The 21,322-nt window shown below is 37.7% G+C and overlaps 1 protein-coding gene across 4 annotated transcripts; it reads left to right on the forward strand.

Moving 5' to 3' along the window:
* On the forward strand, nucleotides 1-21,297 carry map7d2a (MAP7 domain containing 2a). 4 transcript variants are annotated; one of them, XM_084413812.1, is made up of 18 exons: nucleotides 1-411; nucleotides 2,658-2,768; nucleotides 3,471-3,569; nucleotides 3,728-3,805; nucleotides 5,537-5,700; nucleotides 7,233-7,332; nucleotides 8,511-8,600; nucleotides 11,536-11,648; nucleotides 12,676-12,791; nucleotides 12,919-13,298; nucleotides 14,064-14,214; nucleotides 15,094-15,265; nucleotides 15,485-15,589; nucleotides 15,870-15,920; nucleotides 16,180-16,234; nucleotides 17,901-18,747; nucleotides 19,239-19,498; nucleotides 20,046-21,297. In XM_084413812.1, the coding sequence occupies exons 1-17, from the start codon at nucleotides 369-371 to the stop codon at nucleotides 19,495-19,497; spliced, it is 2,934 nt and encodes a 977-aa protein (XP_084269938.1). In that variant the 5' UTR covers nucleotides 1-368; the 3' UTR covers nucleotide 19,498; nucleotides 20,046-21,297. The 4 variants fall into 4 exon arrangements, with proteins under 4 accessions (XP_084269938.1, XP_084269940.1, XP_084269937.1 ...); XM_084413811.1 differs by having other exon boundaries at nucleotides 28-411; nucleotides 3,471-3,578; XM_084413814.1 differs by lacking the exon at nucleotides 8,511-8,600 and having other exon boundaries at nucleotides 22-411.
* The last annotated feature ends 25 nt before the right edge of the window (nucleotides 21,298-21,322 follow it).

The raw sequence follows: 21,322 nt of genomic DNA on the forward strand, positions 1-21,322 counted from the left end.
GACGTCACTCAGTGTTTCAGCACTACTGCGCTGTCCAGCCTTTCTAACCAGACTGAGTCTCTCCACAAACGCTATTCGGGTGTTAGTATCCCCTTTACGGGACAGCTGGTAAAAAAAACTCCCGGCTGCCGCGCGAGACTAACTTTAATCTCAATCGATTCATCACTGCAAACCTACCAATCTGTGATAGCGCCACAGAGCGCATTCTGCTGAGATTGTGGAAAGCGGATCCGTTCCCGGTACCGCAGCAGCAGTCCAGGAAGGGGCTGGCTATGCTTTTTCTCTTGGCCTGAATTTTTGGGGATAGCGTTTTGCTGCGTCGCTGTCCGTGACATTGCGGTTGGGAGAGCCGCCGGTGGACCACGAAGATGGCGGAGAACGCTGTCAACACCGCTGTCAGTACAACGACAGGTGAGCGACTTGCGCAAAGGTAACATTCTGTCTGTCAATAATTCATTAAGCGTACCTGCGGAGTTTTGTTAGCGTGGTATTGGATGAGTAGGACACTCAAAGATATGTTTATGCTTATCTAGCATGCATACTAGCTTACAGTGTGGCGATGAAGAACAATGACTGACGTGCCCAGTTGAATTATTTCCTTTTCAAAATGCTTCTGTCTGATCTGGCCGACAAAATGTATTATTTTTCACATCCTAACTGGCCGTGCTCCACTTCGGAATTCTTCTTTCATTTAGTCCTATTACCTTTTGCTTTTTTCAGTTTTTTTGTTTCGTACAATTGCCGGTGCGACTCGCTGCAGGTCTTTATTGTTTGTTTGTTTGTCATCCTCAGATGGGGCAAGTAGCTAGCCTACATTATTTTTGTACTGCGTTGCATTTTCATGACATGGTAGGCTCTCGAAAGTTGACGGGGCGAACACCGCCCAACACTATAAAGTCAAAACTCTGATGAGATTAGAGCCGGTAAGACTAAACCACGTCCATTTGCCAAATTAATTTAATGGAAAATCAATGAAGAGAGCAACATCCGGCTCAGGAGCTCGCTTCAGTCTAGCTGTGAGTGAATGCGTGTGATTTAAGCAGCATCTGCAGAACTGTCCCTGTTCTACTGCATGTTACTTTAATGTCCTTAACCAAACCTGAATAGTGCACTTAGTGTGTGCACTAAGTATTTTGACAGATCACTCTCAAGTTTAAGATAATTATTTAGACTTACTACTGTATATACTATAAAGTTATGTAGACTTTAAGAACTGTTCAGTGTTCACAGAAAGGTTCTTAAGGGAACCCAAAATAGTTATTCTATTGCATCGCAATTCCAAAATTCCCTTTCGGAACCTTTTATTTTTAAGAGTTTACAACAGTTAGAGTTTTATCAGCCACATCTAAACATTTCGATTCTATGATATAGTGTGTTATAAATGTGACAGAGACCAGCTAGTAGGAGCTGTGCAAGTAAACCTTACTCCTCTGGCCTCAAGAGGCACACTAGCGACTGAAGCTAGAGCCTGTGATCTTTAGCGCCCTTGTTAGCTCGCCCGCCTCTCATGCCGGCAACCTGGGTTCAAAGTAAGGGCGAGTAGGACCTTGAGGGGTTACATTAGTGCTGCGACCCGGATGGGAGTGAGGTTTAGGGGGGTGAGTGTAACGGAGGCCAGCTAGTAAGAGCTGTTGGTAAACCTCACTCCCCTGGCCTCAAGAAGCGTACTAGCTAGAGGATATATATATATATATATATATATATATATTCATTCATGGTCTTTATTGTAGTGCTAAGTAAAGACATCCAGAGAACCTACAAAATTATTTATTTATAATTTTTTTTTAATTATTATAAAAACCCACAGTAGTTGTAGTGCTGTGTTGCTTTATTCATTGTTCTTTATGAGATTGAGCTCACACATTCTCAGTCAGCTTTATGTGCACTCTCTGATTCTTATAGCAGAGTGTGTGTGTACTGGCCTGGGAATATAGATTTGGAAGCAGAAAGAGAGAGAGAAAGGAAGGAGACAGAGCCAACAACGGACACCATCATGAGTGAGCAATTTATTTAAAAGAACCGTCATGCAGAGGAAGGAAAGAAGATCGGAAACGGAACATAATTGAACTAAAAAGATTTCAATGCTGTCAACAAGGAAATAGAAAATAAAGTAGACAATTTAAGAACCATCTAGTTATTTATAGAGCCCACTGTACTTTTCAGGTCACGAAATGTAATTTGGTTCTGTACTTAACTGCCTAATATATTGATTGTCAGTGGATTGTTCATTTCAATGAGTGTTGTTTATGTGTTCCCATGGGTGCAAATCTTTGTGGATAAATGATATAATGTCTGACTCTATTAAGTGTATGTGACTGTGAAATGACTGATTGTGTTTGCATTTAAAGTTTGGGAATAGCAGAAGTAACTAGGCCACAGCTTCAGATTTATAATCTAGTCCAGAAGGAATCAATGGTCTCTTCTTTCTGCTAGACTCAGAACATAAACAAACTCTCTGTTTAGCCTACCTCAATTTGTTTAGCAGTAATTCTGTAATGCTCTGTCTGCCATTTGATATACTTATATGTGTGTGTCTTTATAACTCAAGTACAATATCTCTGTGTAACAAGGCCAGCTATGTATGTCAAGGTCTTCTCAAAAAGCTTGCCATTTCAATCAATTTTCTACAAATTGGTGTGTTCTCTATTTCTCTGCAGTTACTAAAGTCATGACATCACCTTTAACTCCGGAAAAGAAATCTCAAAGCAATGGCCATGCCTCACCAACTTACCAGAAAACCAACCCAGGCAGCCCTTCTATGAAACAGAGTAAGACCCTCCTACACTTTGCCCAGTAACATTAAAGTTGAAATGTTTCGTTTTTGTGATGAATCATGGAGTGCAGACAAGTTTAGGTAAGCCAAACTACCAGTTTGTTAAAAAAATTGCAGACAGGGTGGTAGAGGTGTTTGGAAAATCAGTTTGGAAATAGTAATTTTTTTAAAAGATAGGACAGTGCAGATGAGACAGAAAAGCATGGGGCAGAGAGAGAGAGGGGAACAGGATCGGCAAAGGACCTCGATCCGGGAACTGCGCTATATGTCGGCGCACTACCCACAAGGCTATTGGCACAGACGGAAATAGTCAACATTTTTACAATTCTCTGCTGCTATTGATGCAGAAGTTGTACACTGCACCTTTATTAAACTATTAAAGTCAGTTCTTGAATTCTCTGGGAATCAAACCCATGACTTTGGTGTTGTAAGCGCCATTCTGTATTTTTTAAGCTACATGAATGCATTTATTATATTATATTATATTATATTATATTATATTATATTATATTATATTATATTATATTATATTATATTATATTATATTATATTATATTATATTATGTATGATTTTTGGACAGATATCATATTGTTGAAAAGAGGTTGATTGCAGAATTAACAATGGCTACTAATGAACTTTCACTGACAAGGTTTTCTTCTTCATCCTCCTCATCCTTTATCTTCATCCTATCTAAAGCTGATGCACTGGCCCCGCCCACTGTCACAGAAAAGAAAACTCAGACCAATGGGCACGCTTCACCTTCACGCCATTCGGCCAATACCAACGCATATGCAGGTAAACAATGTAAGTCCCACCTTTTCTGTTTGTGTTGAGTGGACATCTTCCAACTCACCTGACTGTTTGTCTAAAAGCACAGGCAGTGTAAAACCTGTCTAAAGAGATAAAGTGTCTATTTTCCTTTGTGTTTATGTTTCCCTGTCACTCTGTCAAAGATTTGGAGGGCTATTTGAAGACAGATGATAGGATGAGGCTTGCCAAAGAGAGACGTGAGGAGAGGGAGAAGAGTTTGGGTAAGTGTGTCTGTTTATGTCTCTGTATGTGTGGAGGCAGTAAATTCAAATTAGTGACTCATAGGGCGATTTCAACTTTGGATGGGCCTTAATTTAAGTTTTTAATCTATGCATTTGGCAAATACTTTTATTCAAAGCAACTTACATTGTATTGAAAGTATATATTCAGTACGTTCATGTATTTAGGGAAATTGACCCTATGATCTTGGTGTTGCTAGCACCATTCTCTACTTGCTCTACATGAATGACTAAATGTTTTTTTTTTTTTTTTTTTATCAAAATTGCAAGTGTTTGTCAGTATATATATATTAATAGTGGTGGTGTATTAATGCTAGATGCAGTGCAATGCAAATATCTTGAGACAGATTTTAAAACAACTTTGAAAAACAATAAAAAAAAAACTTTAAAGCCAATTGTGAGGCTGTGTGTGAAATGTGGCACCAGCATTTGTTTTATTTAAGGAAACTGTCCAATTTTCACATTGAAAAAACCTTGATGACCATAATATTTGATCATGCTTTCATTGAAACAATTCTATCTTTTCCCCTAATGTTTTGGTTTGGAAATATATTTTTAAAGAACAGAAACTCTTTGAGTCAAATTGTGAAATGGTCTAGAAAAGTGGTTCCCTAATGGTTTGGCCATGGGACCAATATTTTCCCAAGGTCATTAAACCTCGACCCAGACTTGTAGGAATTTGAACCAGGCAAATTTATTTCTCAAAAATGATCGACACACACAAGTGCCTTCCCACTTTACTTAACATACATATAAATTGTAAGAATATCACTAACTCTGATGAATAAACATTATAAGGTAAGGCTAATAAAGAGCAGTCCTAAACTAGTTTTTGATAATACAATAAAGTAAGTTACTATGAAAGTAAGTTAGTATGATCATCAAAAATATAGAAAATAACATGAAGTGAACATAAAGTGTTTTTTTGGGTCAAGGTAATAGAAGCTAGTTACACTAATATATACACAATACTAACATGAACTGTTAATAAAACCTGCATTCAAAAATCCTTCACAGCAAACACAAGACGTACCAGTTACGTAATTTATTGGTACTTTTTGGTAATTTCATAACTTGCTAATTGACAACATAACAAAACACATGCCCAAAATTTCATGTGATATACAGCGTGTGCAACTAAAGAGTGCGTGCCGCGAGCACAGTATAAAGTATGACAGGACAGACAAGTTTGTTTTACTGAGGTAAGAGACTTTTTATTTTGTAACAAGTTGCGAAAATAATTCTAGAATAATGACACTGACATGTAGCCTGACAACATCTCATATTGAGGCAGGACAATGTGATTTTCTCATCTGATGGTCTAGTAGGCTGATTGGGGAGACACAGCTTTCCCCAGCGTCTCTGTGTATTAGACAAATACAGCGGATGAATGGTTTGATATTTAATGATGACTCCCATCCTTTGTACAGTTGTTTGTAAGAAGTTTGTTATGAACTTGTCCACTACAAACCAAATCTACCTAAGAGTATAATTTAACCCATAGTAACCTGTCCTGATATCTAAACAACACAATGCTAATTGCCAACGATGTTTGTCCAGTTTCTACATAGACCAACAATTGAAAAAATGGTGAATGTACACAAGAACATTCCTTGTGAGAAGCTGTCAGTAACGATGATGAGCTCTGAGTTGGATGGGTTTTTTTCATAACAAGCCAGAATGTAGTCAATAGTTTCTCTCGCTCTTTCTCAGCTGCACGGGAGCAAGCTATAAAGGACAAGGAGAAGCGAGCGCAGCTGCAGTATGAGAAGACGGTGGAAGAGCGATGGAAGCGGCTGGACGAGCAGAGACAGAAGGAGGAGCTTCGCAGGGCAGCCGTGGAGGAGAAGAGACGACAGCAGCTAGAAGAGGAGAAGGTCAGAGATCTCTAGTCAAATCCACCAGACCTAGGTTAATGAGTCACTGGAATTATAGATAGTGTTTTTCTTTTCATTTGAGAAGGACACAAGATAATTGTGCTCCTCTTCCCTTGACCTTTCGAATGTAATTTTCTCACTGATATGCCAGATGTCAGGACAGTCATTTCAAACATCCCTTGTGATTCATCTCAAATAACTGTAGGACAGCTACACAGCCTGTATTGTGAATTCATTTAGGGCTGCATTGTGATTAAAACCATCTGAATTTAAGAAGAAAAAGAAAAAAAGAATCATGACTTTTTATGTTGTGTGAAATGACATTTTCTATGGCAATGAATTCCTGCCTTGCCATGTAATATCAGCCACCCACAGGGCAGACACGATTCTTACACACTCATTTATCTGTTATGAGCCTGCGAGTGTTTACTGGGTGTCTGGGCTTGTGATACTTCTCCAATCAGAGGGATTTGGCCAGATCAGATCAGACTTTATTTTAATCCTTATCTCTCGCTGGGCTGTGGATTCATTATTCTTCTCAAACACGGCCTTCATCTACCACACAGTCAGCTTTCACAACTATGTTCATTTTGGAAAAGCAGATCCTGAAAAGGAGTGGGCAAAGAAAGAAAGAGGAACAAGGTGGCATGCGGGGGAGGTGATGATGGACTCAACAAATGTTGCTGGAACCATTTTCATAGATGCAAAGCAAACACAAATGAAAGCGTAAATAAGATGGCTGAAACTTGCTTTCTGAATAGTCATGTGAATATTTGAGTATACGACTTCCTGATCATGTGGTGCTTATTGGCACCCTTTCTATGGAAGGGAATGAGTTCCAGTGCTAATCATTACAACCTGAAATCCTAGTAAAGACCTTAATAAGGGAAATTTAAAGTTAAGGTTATAGTTAGTATCTTAGTTGGTGATGTGCCATTCTTTAAAGATTTTTTTAAATGTTTTTGAAAGAATTTTTATTTTTATACTCACCAAGGCTGCATTTATTTGATCCAAAATACAGTAAAAACAGTCATTTTGTATTTTAATATTTAAAAATGTAATTTATTCCTGTGACGGCAAAGCTGAATTTTCAGCATTATTACTCCAGTCTTCAGTGTCACATGATCCTTCATAAATCCTTCTAATTTGGTGATAATTCTGGTGCTCAAGAAATATTTGTAATTAATATCAATGTTGAAAACAGATGTACTGCATTTATAAAAAATTCTATTATTAACAGAAAGTTCAACAGAGCAGCATTTATTTGAAATAGAGATCTTTTATAACATTATAAATGGCTTTAATGTTACTATTGATCAATTTAATGCATCCTTACTGAATAAAAGTATTCGTTTCTTTCAAAAAATAAAACATCTTAGTCCAAACCTTTGAACGGTGGTGCATATGAGCACTCATATGGTTCTTTCAGTGCATATATCTGTTCATAGAGTAGTTGTGCTAATATTGTTGGTGTAAATATCCATTGGTGAAGTGAGTGTCTGGTGTTTCCTGTGCTGTAACGGCACACACAGGAGCGTCTGGAGGCTCTGATGAGGAGATCACATGAGCGCAGCCTGCAGCTGGAGAACAGGAATAAACGCTGGGTATGGGGTCCCAACGGCACCGCCCAAGGTGAGTGTAATGAACACACATGACATTGGATGAAGAAAAGCAGAGACTTGGTGGAGGGGAGTGAGTAGTGATGGAGTGAGAATGGAAGGAAGGCACTACTGCGATTAAAATCTTTCATGAAATGGTGGATTGAGACCACTCATGAAAATGCTTTTATTTTGCATTTTTCTAAATTCAATTTAATTTATTATTAAAATTTCCATCTTCATTTTATGTCATGAACGTTATTTAGTAGTTAAATACAAGATTATTGGCTTTAAATGTTTTTTTTGTTAAATAAACATGCATGTTTAAATTCCAGATCATTTTTTTGAGGTGACATTTAAAAAACAAAAAAACAACTGTAAATTTTCCACAGAGCAGTTGTATGTTAAGAAGTTATTGTGCAGCTACAGTGCAGCGTCTTTGCATTTGCATGATTTTGTCTGGGCTTTAGGACACAGTGTTACTAGAGCTGAGCTCAGGTTTCATAATTCAGCTCATCAGAGAGGAAAGACGAGCAGGCATGAGTGAATCAGCACTTTCTGTGAGCTGCGCTCCGTCCTTTTGGCTTGATTTAGATACAGGCTCATTAATTGGTTAAGAAATTGGTTATTGATTTGGAGCCTTAGATTTAATCATTAAAAAAGCTAGGGAAGTTCAAAAGGAAAAATGTGTGTTTGTGCAATATTGAGGTCATTGTTGATTGTAAAATAAAATAAAATTTAAACATTATTAAATTATTTATTTATTTTACATCGAAAAGTTACATTTATTAATTTAGTGTGTGCTTTTATCCACAGTGATAATTGAACGATTCATCTTAAGACACAATCATCCTAATTCCTGTTGCTTTATGTTTTTCCCTAGAAATTAAGTGTGAATGCTTATTGAGAGCACTGAGATGATTTCAGGACTTGATCATAAAAGCGTGTTCTGATTTGATGATTGCAGTGTGTATGTGTGTGTGTGAAGGACACAGGTTTTGAGTTTGAGTGTGTCTGAAGTCAGATCAGCCCTGCTCATTGTGTCTGGCTGCTATGCTTGGAGAGCGCCAGAGGATGTGGTGAAAGTGTTTAGGTGTGTGTGCTAAGGTACACACACACCAACCCATAAACACACACTTCACCTAAGGGTGCCCAGTCTGTCCATAACGCTGTGCTGTTTCTGCTGTGCTCTGCCGTGACCCCATCGCCCAGGTGACTGGGAGAATGCCCCGCCTCCTCTCTCTGCTGCCCTCCCCCATGACCTCGCTGCCCCCTCTCCTACTGCCATCGAATCAGGCAACGGTATGAACCCTAAAGCTGGCCTTTTCTCACCACCTTCTGCCTCCTGTCCCCTCAGATTGACACCATTCTTCTAGTTTTTGGTTTCCATCCCAAAACTCTAAACCAGCCTGCTCTCCTTCCCTGGTTCCTGCTTGAGCACTTACGGGGCTAAATGGGGTAAACGCTTGCATAATATCCAAATGTGACCTAGTTGCATTTAGGTCTCAGACAAGAGACTGCCCATTAACGCTATGTAAAATTAGCTGCCTTGAAAATGTTTTTAGATCAAGAGCCAGCAAGATAAGGGGATGACAAGAGAAGGCTGCTTTCAAGTATGAGAATGTCCAAGATTTTTGTTTTGCTGAGCAATTCACATGCTGCTATACCTATTCTGAATGTACAGTGCCTTGTAAACATATTCAGGCCTTTAGCACCTTCTCTCAAACACTGAATTACAAACCCTTTATTTAAATTCAGTTTAATGTGATTTTTATTTTATGTTTAACCACTGAAAGCCAAAATTTGTTTAATTAGTGGTGCATGCTATGGCAAATACTAATGCTTGACTTATGATTTTTGCCTGCCGGGTGATAAAACAGGTAAAACAAATTAAATAATCCTATTACACTAAAGGAGGGATATGAGCCATATCTAAGGACCAGACTAACACAAATATTTAGGAAAATTGCATATAACATTTCCATTTGGAAAAAAGTTTTAAGAAAACAAATAAATGTGATGCATATTTGCCAGTCATACATAAATGAAACAATTAAGATTTTGCACTGGAAAAATCATGCAGGTTGAAAATCAAGTTTAATTTTAACTATTGGCATCTAGTTGGTTTTATAAAAAAAAAAAAAAAAAAAACATCATTTCAAAATGTATTTATTCAAATAGCTTAGAACATGATCAGTTTATAACCATGTTTATTCAGTTAAAAAATATGAATCAAATATGACTAGCTAAGGAACAAACTATATTCAATTATAGTTCAAATATATGAGATTGAAATAAATTGAATTTATTGATGATAAATATATAAAATTGTTCATTGTGTATTTAAAACACATTCAGTTTGCATGCAAGGGTCAGAAATTGCATTGCAAATCGAATGCATAAATATTAAAGGTATAGCGGAGGATTTTCCCGAATTTTAGAAAAGAACCGCCCTCTCCACTTTTTGAAAAAATGCACATGCGCAACACTCTACCTGCTCCCGAAAGGGAACGCCTATTAAACGTGTGCACGAGAGAGCATGCACGAGCTAATCTTAGCTTACATTAACTTTTACTAGCAGTGATTTTAAATGGATTTCTCCAAATTGCATGCCAAACTTTACCTGTCAAGTAGAAACTTCGCGACTGAGGCATCAGTGGGAAGCCCAACCTGTGTTTTGAGCGCACGCCATCGTGTGAATCGTGTGCACGAGCACGTATGACGGCCTTAAGTGTCATATCACCGGAATGATTGACACTTAGGAGGACCAATAGTCTTGATGATCCACCCGGAAAAAGAAAATTCTCCGCTATACCTTTAAATTTAGAATTTAGGCCTAAATATTTTTATTGATGTTTTTCTTTATTTACTTGTGTCAATACAAAACCACATAGAAATCACCCCAAAAAATCTAACATGCTAGCAACCACATAGCAACACCCTAGCATCATGACAGCATGTTTTGCACAGGCTTGCTATGTAAAAATACCCCTTAAGTAAATAGAGCCTCGTGAAAATCGCATCTTTCTTATAATCTGTGGCACTATTTCAATATGGTGGTAAGCTAAATATAAATATAAATATAAAATAAAAAACAAAACAAAACAGAGAATGGGAGAACTGTTGAGTCTGAATTCTTTAGCACGGCACTGTATATTTATTGTGCACTTGCTCTGCTCAGTACTTGGTTGGTGAAAGTCAAAGCAAAACTGAATGTCAGTGTGCTGCTGTGTCTTCTTGTGAGTTTTGTATGATTGTGACTATACATTTTTTACTAACAACTTCATTTGTGTGAACCAGTACTTTAATCACAGCTATGGTTATTTCAGTGTTGAAGTGTTGCGTGTGCATGTATGTCTGTACATAGGTAGTTTTTCTTTCTATTTGGATCTCAGCAGGCATGGTCACAATAGACTTAACTACACAGACACACACACATGCACATCCATGCGTATATTAACCCTCTCAGAACCCCTAATTGCCCTTCATCATCATGTTTTCTATACATCCTAATTAGGTTTGTTAGAAAAGATGCAATAAACTATGTGAAATACCTTAAAACAGTAGTTCACATGAAATAGATTTTCTGCCATTAATTGTTCAACCTCATATCAAGGTCAGTCTAAATCTGTGGAGCTGTATGCTTCTGTCTCTTTAACATAAAGTTTTTAATACATGTTAAAAAAAGAGGCTTTGGACACACCTATCCAAATACATCCCTCCATCTCTACATTCATATTAATGTTATGTCAGTCCCATCCATCCAGTTCATCCCTACCTTTTTCCCCTTCATTCTCTGCATTCCTCCATCCCTCTCTCTGTCAGGCCATCATGGTCATCTGAATTCTATGGACAAACAAAAAGTGAATGGCCTCCTCACACACACACACTCCTCACTGGCTCGCTGTAACAGTGCTGCAGAGATGCATCTGTCCTGCCTGCGCTGCAAAGGTAACACACACACACACACACACACACACACACACACACACACAAACACACAGACACACTCCGCAACAGGTGTATTGTGTTGTAAAAGCTTGGAGCTGAATTACATCTGTGTTCATTTGTGCCACTGAATGTTTTTGTTTTCTTTGTTTCAAATAACCAAAGAGTGTGTATGTGTGTACACGTGGCTTACTAAGTGTTTAATGTCAGTTTACGCTGTGTAGACAAAAATGGTAATATTGATATATCTATTCTGACTGAGAAATGCTCCTATGTCTCTCCCATTCAGTGCCCCCCAGTCCTCACAGGTCACCTTACCGAGGGTCACCGAGCCGCCGCAGAAACAATCCTGTGCCAGCAGAAGAGTCCATTGGAGCTGTCAGTGCCCCCAACACCCCCAAGGTCAGGACATACAGTATCTGTCACAAACTCAAAAGAAGCTCACCTCTTCTGTTTTTAGCTAGTCATACTGTCCATACAGACATGCAAATACAGGCAATAAAACACTTCTATTGTATACATTATCTTCATTATCACTATCTATTTTTTATGTTCATTTTAATTAAGTAGCTTTTTTAATTTGATTTTTAACACTCTAATGACAATTTGAAACAGTTGGTGATATTTTATCAATATTTTGTATAAATTAATCTACTGTTTTTTTAAAGACATTAATACAAGGACATTTAATTGATCAAAAGTGACAGTAAAGACATTTATAATGTTACAAAAGATTTACATTTCAAATACTGTAAATGCTGTTCTTTTGAACTCCATTCATTAAAGAATCTTGAAAAAATATATCAGTTTTTCACAAAAATATTAAGCAGCACAACTGTTTTCAGCATTGATAATAATATATATATAAAAAAAATGTTACCTAAGCATCAAATCCTCATATTCGAATCATTTCTGAAGGATCATGTGACACTGAAGACTGGAGTAATGATGCTGAAAATTCAGCTTTACCATCACAGGAATAAATTACATTTCAAAATATACAGTATATTCAAATAGAAAACGATTATTTGAAATTGTAGAAATATTTCATAATATTTATGTTTTTACTGATCAAATAAATGCAGCCTTGGCATGCATTAGAGACTTCTCTCAAAAAAATTAAGAAATCTTGGAAATGTATGTCAAACCAATTTGATCTTTGAATAAAAACATCAAATTAACTTCAGAACCAAATTAGACCTTCAGAAATATACAGTAAGGTTGATAATCTGGAAACACTTGGAGAGGAAATCGATAGTCAAGTGGGTTAAAACAGCACATTATTGGTTACTTTAAAGACTGCCCTTTTGATTTCACCAATGGAATTTTTTTATAGTGTTTGTGAAAAATGACAAAGCGAAGGAAACTGGTATGTTGCCATGTGGCAGCTGTGTACCATAGAGTGTCATGTGTTATGTGTTTTTTGCAGAAGGAGAGATTGCGTAGAGAGAGGAGGACTGGCTCTCCGGCCACAGGTTCACCAGTGAGGCGAGCGAAATCTCCTGCTGATGTTACCCAGCGCTCTGCCTCACCCGCCACACCCAAGTAACATACACACACTTATCTATATTATGTAGAATGCTAGCAAAGTGATCTCCAATTAATTACATTTTTGTTCAGTACTCTGCTGACTATAAGTATCTGAATCAGCTGTTTGTTTGTATGGTTGAAGGTTAGTGCCTAAGAATCGTACTCAGTCACCATGTACAGTGCGGCAGTATCCACCCTCCCCTATGAAACACAGACCAGCCACGCCAGTCAGTGACAACAACAGGAAGACACAAGACAAAAAAGCAGAGGACGTCAAAAGTCAGGATCCGAAGGAGGGCCCTAACGATGAAAGTTTGGATAAGGCACCAAAAATGGAGACGTCTGTTTCCGGCACACCTCCTCCAGAAAGAAGAACAATAAAGATAGAAAATCACACTAATGGGGCAAAGGAGAAGAAAAGTGTTTTGGAAAACCAACAAAAAATGAATGACAAGATGGAGACCCCTGAGAAAAACCATCCCAAGTCAAACTGTAATGATGCGACTGCCAGCAAGTGTGCAGGTGGGTCTGAAACCATTAACACAATATGACCTGCTGCTTCAGTAAACTAGTGCAGACTCACTCAAGCCTTTTTTTGTGGCTTTTCATATGTAGCTTATTTATAATATTTTAATGTGCTACTTTTTGTGTGTTTTGTTTTTTATTTGAGTTGCATTATGTGCTGTTTTGGATTACCATTCATTTGTTAAATTAATAATCGTATTTTTTGCTGTGTGTCGGTCAGTTCATCTTAAATTAATTGAAGACAAATAGAAAATACAAAAAATACCAAATACTGTTCAGTTAAAATAAACTAATTAAGATAAAACAGGCTAAAAAAATAATCAAGTGAGAGGAGGTAGTATAACATTCATTTGTAAAGCTTTTAATTAACTGGATTATCAGAAATAGCCATTAATTACTACATGATTGTGTAATATATACATTTTTGGGTTAAATTTTAAGGAAAAAAAAATATTATATCATGATATATACTGTTGCTGTGATATAAGATTTTGGTCATACTGGATACCACACATGGCCTCATTAGTATAAAATAATTACTATAGTATCTAAATTAGGAGTTTGGCCCTAGAAAAACGGCCTAAAGGGATCCTGTTTTGTGGCCCCTGAGCTTTCCAAAGTTCAGTAGTTTTGGACTAGTGTCTCACTTGTTAAAACTCATTTTAACTGCAATTATATGTCTAATTTGTATTTATGCTCTCCTCATTCACAGTGGCTTTAAATTGTGAAAATGGTTTTACTCTTGCTTTCACTCTCTGACAGATCCTTCATCGGTGAACTCTGCTGGCAAGGTGGCTGCTGGAACGACAGATGCTGAGGAGGCGTCTCGTCTGCTTGCAGAACGCAGGCGTCTGGCCAGACTGCTGAAGGAACAGGAGGAGAAACAACGCAGGGAACTGGAGGAGCAGGAAAAGTGTGTGTCTGTGTGACTGATGCTGTATTTCTATGTGTTCAGTACTTGTTGAACGTGACTCAGACATTTAGGGTTCTATCATATACTTGGCGCAATGCAGCGCCAGGCGCGACGCAAGTGTTTTTTGCTAGTTTCAGCCTGACGCAGTTATCATTTTCACGTCCTGCGCTGCGTTGTTTCAAATAGCAAATGCATTTGCGCCCATTTGTGCCAGGCATTGTCTGCTTGCACGCTTTAACCTCGTGCACGAGCAGATCCGTTTCCTCTCTGGAGAAGCGTTTAGTCTTTCCGTTTGCAAATTCCAACATGTAAATAGCATCTGCCATGGTGCTAGCGTAACTGGCTTTTAAAGGGAATGAGAGATGAGACTCTGGTTGGTTTTTTTGCACGTTACGCCCAAAACACACCCATTACTCATTAAGAGAATTGGGACAACCCTTTTAGACCATGCGACGGGCACGCCGACCATTTTTCCCATTGTTAAACTAGCAAAAATGGATTCGGACTTGCCCTAAGTGCACTTGGGTCGGTTTAGACCATGTGCCTAGATTGTTAAAATAGGGCCCTTATAATGAGTATGCGTTGCATAACAATGTTATCAAATGCGCTACAAATTTGTGTGGGTTTTGTATGCTTTTCAATTCAATTCATATTTATTTATAAAGTACTTTAAAAATCACAAAGTACCAAAGTGCTAAACAATTATGAGAAACTGAAAGATATCTTATAAAAAGAGAGAAATAAAAATAAAAGAGAATTAAAAATACTTCGCCAGAGTGATGTTTGAATGTCGCTTGAATACAGTACAGGAGTGAGGTTTTAGTGGTTCTAGAGTGACATTTCCTCATGAGACTGTGTTGTTCTGTGTTTGATTTTCAGGCTTAAGAGTGAGCAACTTAAGAAGAGGCAGCTGGAGGAAAGAGCTCGACAGGAAGAGAAGACTCGTCAAGCAGAGGAGGAGAAATGTAGACAAGAGCAGCAACTGAAGAAGAGAGAGCAGGAGGAGAAAAAACAGAAAGAGAAGGAGCTCCAGGCCCAGATGGAGAAAGAGGTCAGACGATTTAGAGTGAAATGACTCTTTTCAGTCACTGGACCAAAAAGCATTTGCTTGCAGTTAGATTCCAAACTTCTGAAGAATGTAAAATTGCATTTTCAAAACCAAAAACAAACATCTATCTATCTATCCATCCATCCATCCATCCATCCATCCATCCATCCATCCATCCATCCACCCATACATAATCTTTTCAGTTGTGTCTGTGTTCAATAGAAAGAGGAGGCAGAGATTCGTGCTCAGAAGGACGCTGAGCGTCAGCGGCAGGAGAGAGAACATTTCAAACAGCAGGAGGAACAGGAGAGACAACAGCGAAAAAAGGTAGTACAACCAGCAGCAAGCCACAGTAAGCAGTTTTGTAAAGATCAGCTGTATACTGCACAACCCAGTAAAAGAGCAGAAGCCGTAGAAGGAAAGATTACACCACATCAGAAATAAACTGTAAACACCAAACCTCACTGACCATTTCATTCTAGTCGGTGAACGTGATTTCACCAAGTACAACATTTACTCCTTTCACTCTTATTTCTTGTATTTTGCAATAGGAGTCAACATTAAAAAGTGCTTACATTTTCTTGATATCTGCTTAAATTCTTTGCAGAGAATAGAGGAAATAATGAAGAGAACCAGAAAGAGTGACGGCGAGATGAAGGTATCTGTGAGAAACAGTCCATCCATCAATTTTAAAATGTACAACTGTTTAGCGTGACATCTAAGCTGAATACAGTATATGCACTCTACTGTAGAGCAGGAACGTGTGACTTCTAATCAATTAGGTAAAGCATTGTACAGCTACATGGGTTACCATCCAAATGGATGTGATATGAATAGCCCTTTTTCAAGTAGAGAAAGTAGAGCGGAAATGATTGCTCTGAAAGGTAAAGTAACAGAATGACCTAATATTCACACAGAGAGAGGATAGCCCAGAGCCCCTATCTCCTGTCTACCACCCTGTCTCTCCACCAGGTAGGACTCAACCCTGCTCTCTCTCACACTCACACTCACCCTCACACACCAACATTATTAAAACCTATATTAATAACTACGTTTTAAATTATGATAAAAAGTGGGTGTTGTTTCTATTAGGATATCCATAGAAATGTGTTACCCATGCATGTGGTTTCCTTGTTTTGTGAATGCAGACTGGGTATATACCTAATGTGTCAGGCAGGCCTGCTGGTATTTTTCCATCACTGCAGTATCTACCGCAATGTCAGGAGAGGGCAGTAGGGGATCATATTCTCTGTCATAGGTTGTGTTCAAGGTGATCTATTCAAAGACTGCACAGACTAAATTTAGTCTGCTCTGTTTTACATTGCAGGCATCTGTGTGGTCCCCCCCCCCCCCCCCCCCCCCCCCCCCATTGAATTAATCAAGTGTCAGTAAAGATGTTTAAATTGTTACAAAAAACTTTCATTTTAAATAAATGCTGTTCATTTGAAATTTCTATTACTTAAAGAATCCAGAAAAAGTGTATCAGTTTCCACAAAAATATTAAGCAGCTCAATAAAAAATGTTTCTTGAGCAGCAAATCAGCAAATTAGAACGATTTCTTTTTTTTTATGTAGTTCAATTACAGATAAGTACAATGCAAAATGTACAAGACAAATATAGGGCATTGTGGTACAGTTCAGAGTATGTAAAACGGAGAATAACAACAACTAAAATATAAGTTAATAAAAAAAATAATAATTAATTAATAGGCTTTTTGTTTGAAAGGGTTCCAAAGTATATTGTGAGATCAGTATTATAAAAGGTAATATATGAGGGTTTCTTTTTAGTTATTTTTGTCATATGAATATAAAACTTTGCCAAAGTAATTAAAAGATTAATAATATAATTTAGTTTTTCAGAAAAATATGGGTTTTTAAAAAACAAAGTAAAAAGTCATGAGGTTCTAAATTAAGAGTTCTGTTTAATAGAATGATTTCTGAAGGGTCATGTGACACTGAAGACTAGAGTAATGATGCTGAAAATTCAGCTTTGCCATCGCAGGAATAAATAAACTCATATATCATATATTAAAATGGAAAACAGGTATATAAAAGTGTAATATTATTTCACAATATTTCTGTTTTCTCTGTATTTTCGATCAAAGACTCTTTCAAAAACATTAAAAATCCTATTAAATATGTGTATTTTATGGATGTTTTCCCCCATCTCCCTTTAAAAGTGTGCCTATGACTCTTACGGCCACAGCCATAACACAAAAGAGGGACATCATAACAAAGCTCGTTTCAATAGGGGACTTTATTATCAAATAGAAAATAAACATAATTGTGGAAGGGATAACAAAAGAGAGCGCAACAGAACCGCCGCCGAAATCCTGCCGCCCAGACATGGCAATGAGGCTTCTTATATCCCTCACTCACATTGGTTCACAGGTGCAGGAAATCAGTTCCTAATAAAACAAGCACACACATAACAAGAACCCTTCCGCCCCCCTAAAGGACAGACAAATCATTACGCAAAACAAATCAATCAAAAATACATGCACATGTAACAATGACATTAGTTAGTATCTTGCTGGTTTACTAACATGAGATTGCTTTCCTGTCTTTTGCAGACTAATATCAGGCTTTATGATATGATTCATTATAATAATAGTCTCCAACACCTCTTTTCTTCTCAGGTGGTAACCATTTGACCTCAGGTGCTGAGGTCAAACCTCAGGATAACATCATGCAGACAACCTCTGTGCATGGCCAGACTTACAAACTGGAGAGCGAAGGGAAAAGACCAGAGAATGGCTGTACGAATAAACAGATGAAGTCATGCTCAAATCCCTCCTTGAACGGCCAAGTAAACATCAACCATACTGCAGTGAAAACAGAAGAGAAAGGAAAGGTAAGTGAAGAAAATGCCAAGGCTATTAGACAAAAGAGTGAACCGGTGAAGACCCAAAGTTTACAAGTGAAAGAAGAGGTAAAGCGAGAAGACACGTCCACAGCAAAGGTGCTGGTAACCCCGCTGAAGAACTTGCCTGAAAACACAGTAGCAAATATTACGAGTGTGTTGACTACAGACAGCAAACCCAAAGTTTCCACCCAAGTGAAAGTACCTGCAAATATGCCCACTCGCAGCTTACAGGAAAACAGCCTGACCAATGGAAAAAGCCAAACTATCACTCAGATGGCCAAACAGGAGGCCAGTAACCAAGTGAAAACACCTGTAACTGTGCAAATGAATGGACAGGCCACAGCTCAGGGACCCAAGAAGGATATCACTGTGAAGAAATCAGACATCCCTCATGCCAATGGACAGGGGACCTCAACGGTAACTGTCCCACAAGCAAAGACTCTCACTCAGGCTGGTGGACATATGATAACACAGGTGAAATCAAAGGATGGAGAGAAAGACCACCCGCCCTCTTCCTTGACCCCATTGCCAGAGTCAAAACCGCCTCTGCCTCTTATATATCTGGACACTTTGGAAGGGAAGAGTGGAGCGGCAGATGAAGTGCAGTACATGGAGGTTAGGTGAGTTTGACACAATTACTGTGTCAACAAACCCTGTACACTGGACTGCCCTATACACTGACCAGGTAGGAACTGCATCACAGTAAAACAAAAGGTTAAAAAATGAGAAAGAATAGAATAATGTGATTTTTATTTACACATAATAATAATACTGAATCTGAAGCAGCCTAAAGAAACAAAACAGCAAACACATGTAAATAAAACATACAAGCAGACAGGAGATGCATATTACACAATACGTTATTTATACATAAATATTGAGTCTATTTTGACAAAATATTGTTTCAATGTGAAAATATCATTCGTGATTTGTGAATACTTTTTTTTTTTATAGTTGATATCTTTGGTATCCATTTATTTGTTTCTGCTTTTTTACATACAGCTGACATTATTCTGACTAAAACATCTGGGGGTATGAAGCACCTCAAATTTACTGGGAACATTGCTGTCTAATTTTTTATTTTTGTTTTGTTTATGTTGTGTGTTCTCAGCCCCGTCTCGAAGGAGGAGTTAATCTCCATCCCAGAATTTTCCCCACTGAACTCTCCCCAGCAGAATGGAATGAGTAACATGCGTGCTCTAGAGGACCTGTTGGATCTGACGGGGCAATTAGCTTATCCCAGACTGTCTCCTGCTGCCAGCCTGGGCGACTTCAACAAGAATCTTATAGAAGGGGTCTGTAGCCCTGGATCTGACTCCAAACTCATCCCTAACAACCCATCAGCCTCTGACAAACACCATGTACAATAAGGTACAAAATCGGTTAAAATAATTTGTGTACTCATGCATACAAATAGACTGTAAGCAAGAACAGATATTCAGTACCATTCAAATGTTTGGGGTTGTTATGATTTTCTTTATGTTTATTTTTTAACAAGGGTCTTATGCTCACCAAGACTACATTTTTTATATAAAAAATGACAATAAAAACAGTAATATTGTGAAATATTATTACAATTGACATTTTCAGCATCATTACTTCAGTTTCAGTGTCACATGATCCTTCAGAATCCTTATCAATATTGAAAACAGTTGTGCTGCTTAATATTTTTGTGGAAATTGTGGATTTTTTGATGAATAGAAAGCATTTATTTGACATTATAAAAGTTATCACTGTCACTTTTGATCAATTTAAAGCAATCTTGCTGAATAGTTTCTTTCTTTCTTTAAAAAAAAAAAAAATCTTCCTGACCCCAAACATAAATAATTTTTTCACGATTTTAGAGATTGACCAGTTCCAATATTTTCATATAGATACACCCTTATAAACATGATATAATATTCTGCTCATTTAACAGGTAACGGGACAGACTACATTGGCGCATCTCACTGCAAAGGGATAATTGCTCATCACTTTCAACAGAAAAGGAAAGAGTGGAAATGAAGATGCAAAGAAGGGAGAAACTGCTGGGCATGAGTGTGAAATTCGTCTAGTTTCAATGTTGTCCTCATTAAAAATGATGTCCTTCTGCCTTTAATCTTTACAGCACAAAAACCAAGTGTATTGAAGCCCTGGTTCAGTATTACGTACAGAATTTAACTCAAGCGTGAAGTGTTCACTAGATATGCGTGTTGTGTGTATGTTTATATACAGATTTGGATGGCCACAATTGCTGGTAAGAGGGTTTGGACAATATTTTGAAGGTATCTTGGTGTTCCAACATTTTCCAATAACATTGTCATCACTGGATAGAGACAGAACACTGATTGGTTACTCATACATTTTAGGCCTCATAAATGTATGAAGTAATACATAGTGTGTAATATTAACTCTTTGTAGTTAGAAATACTTGATAAAATGTTTCTTTGTCAGTCGGCTCTTTCTCATTGGTAACAGTATTATTATGAAATGTTTTGTTGAGTAATTGCTGTATATTTTAAGCTCAACTAACATCTCCTGCATTGCATCGCATAACCTGCATTGTATTGAACCCCCAGTTTGCTATTGAATGCTTATAACACAGGACATTAGTACATTAGACAAATGTGACCATCGACAAATACAGCATGTATATAGAAAAGTAAAGGCAGTAAGCCCATTTTAAAGCCCTAGTTTACCAGTAATGAACTCAATATTAGTGTCAGATTCTTCCTCCGGTGTCATCACTGTGCTTAACAATGTAGTTTCAGTTCTTTTGACAAATGTAAACCAGTTATATTGGAGTCCTGACTTTATTCCTTGACATCGAAAAAACAAAGAGTTGTGGTCCAAACCAAAAAAAAACATTGGTGTGCTTTTACTTGCCTAAACACTTCAATAGACTATGGGTATTTCAGGTATACATGTCTGGAGTGGGTGGGTATGAGAGTTAACAGCTTTGTTGTTTAATTGTTCTATATAGTGTGGATGCACAGAAAAAAGCTTACTTGAAAAACTGTATGATTAGCCTGCAGGGAACTTCTAAACTTCTCCAAGTGTCTCCTCTTCAATCTCTAAATACAGTACAGCAGTGACTTCAAGTTGTGATTACTGTAGATGATGTGCATGGTGGCATGAGCATCAAGCCATAATTATATGCCTAGAAACCAATAAACTGTCTTTACCAGGTCACGTGTCTCCTAACATGTTTTTTGT

The sequence above is a fragment of the Rutilus rutilus genome (genome assembly GCF_951802725.1).
Source record: "Rutilus rutilus genome assembly, chromosome: 7".
NCBI classification, from domain to species: domain Eukaryota; kingdom Metazoa; phylum Chordata; class Actinopteri; order Cypriniformes; family Leuciscidae; genus Rutilus; species Rutilus rutilus.

Excerpts from the sequence above, each read along its gene's own strand:
- map7d2a (XM_084413811.1), top strand. The coding sequence starts at position 369 with ATGGCGGAGAACGCTGTCAACACCGCTGTCAGTACAACGACAG. Across the intron at positions 7,333-8,510 it reads TCCCAACGGCACCGCCCAAG|GTGACTGGGAGAATGCCCCG; the intron begins GTGAGTGTAATG and ends CCCATCGCCCAG. Across the intron at positions 11,649-12,675 it reads GTGCCCCCAACACCCCCAAG|AAGGAGAGATTGCGTAGAGA; the intron begins GTCAGGACATAC and ends TGTTTTTTGCAG.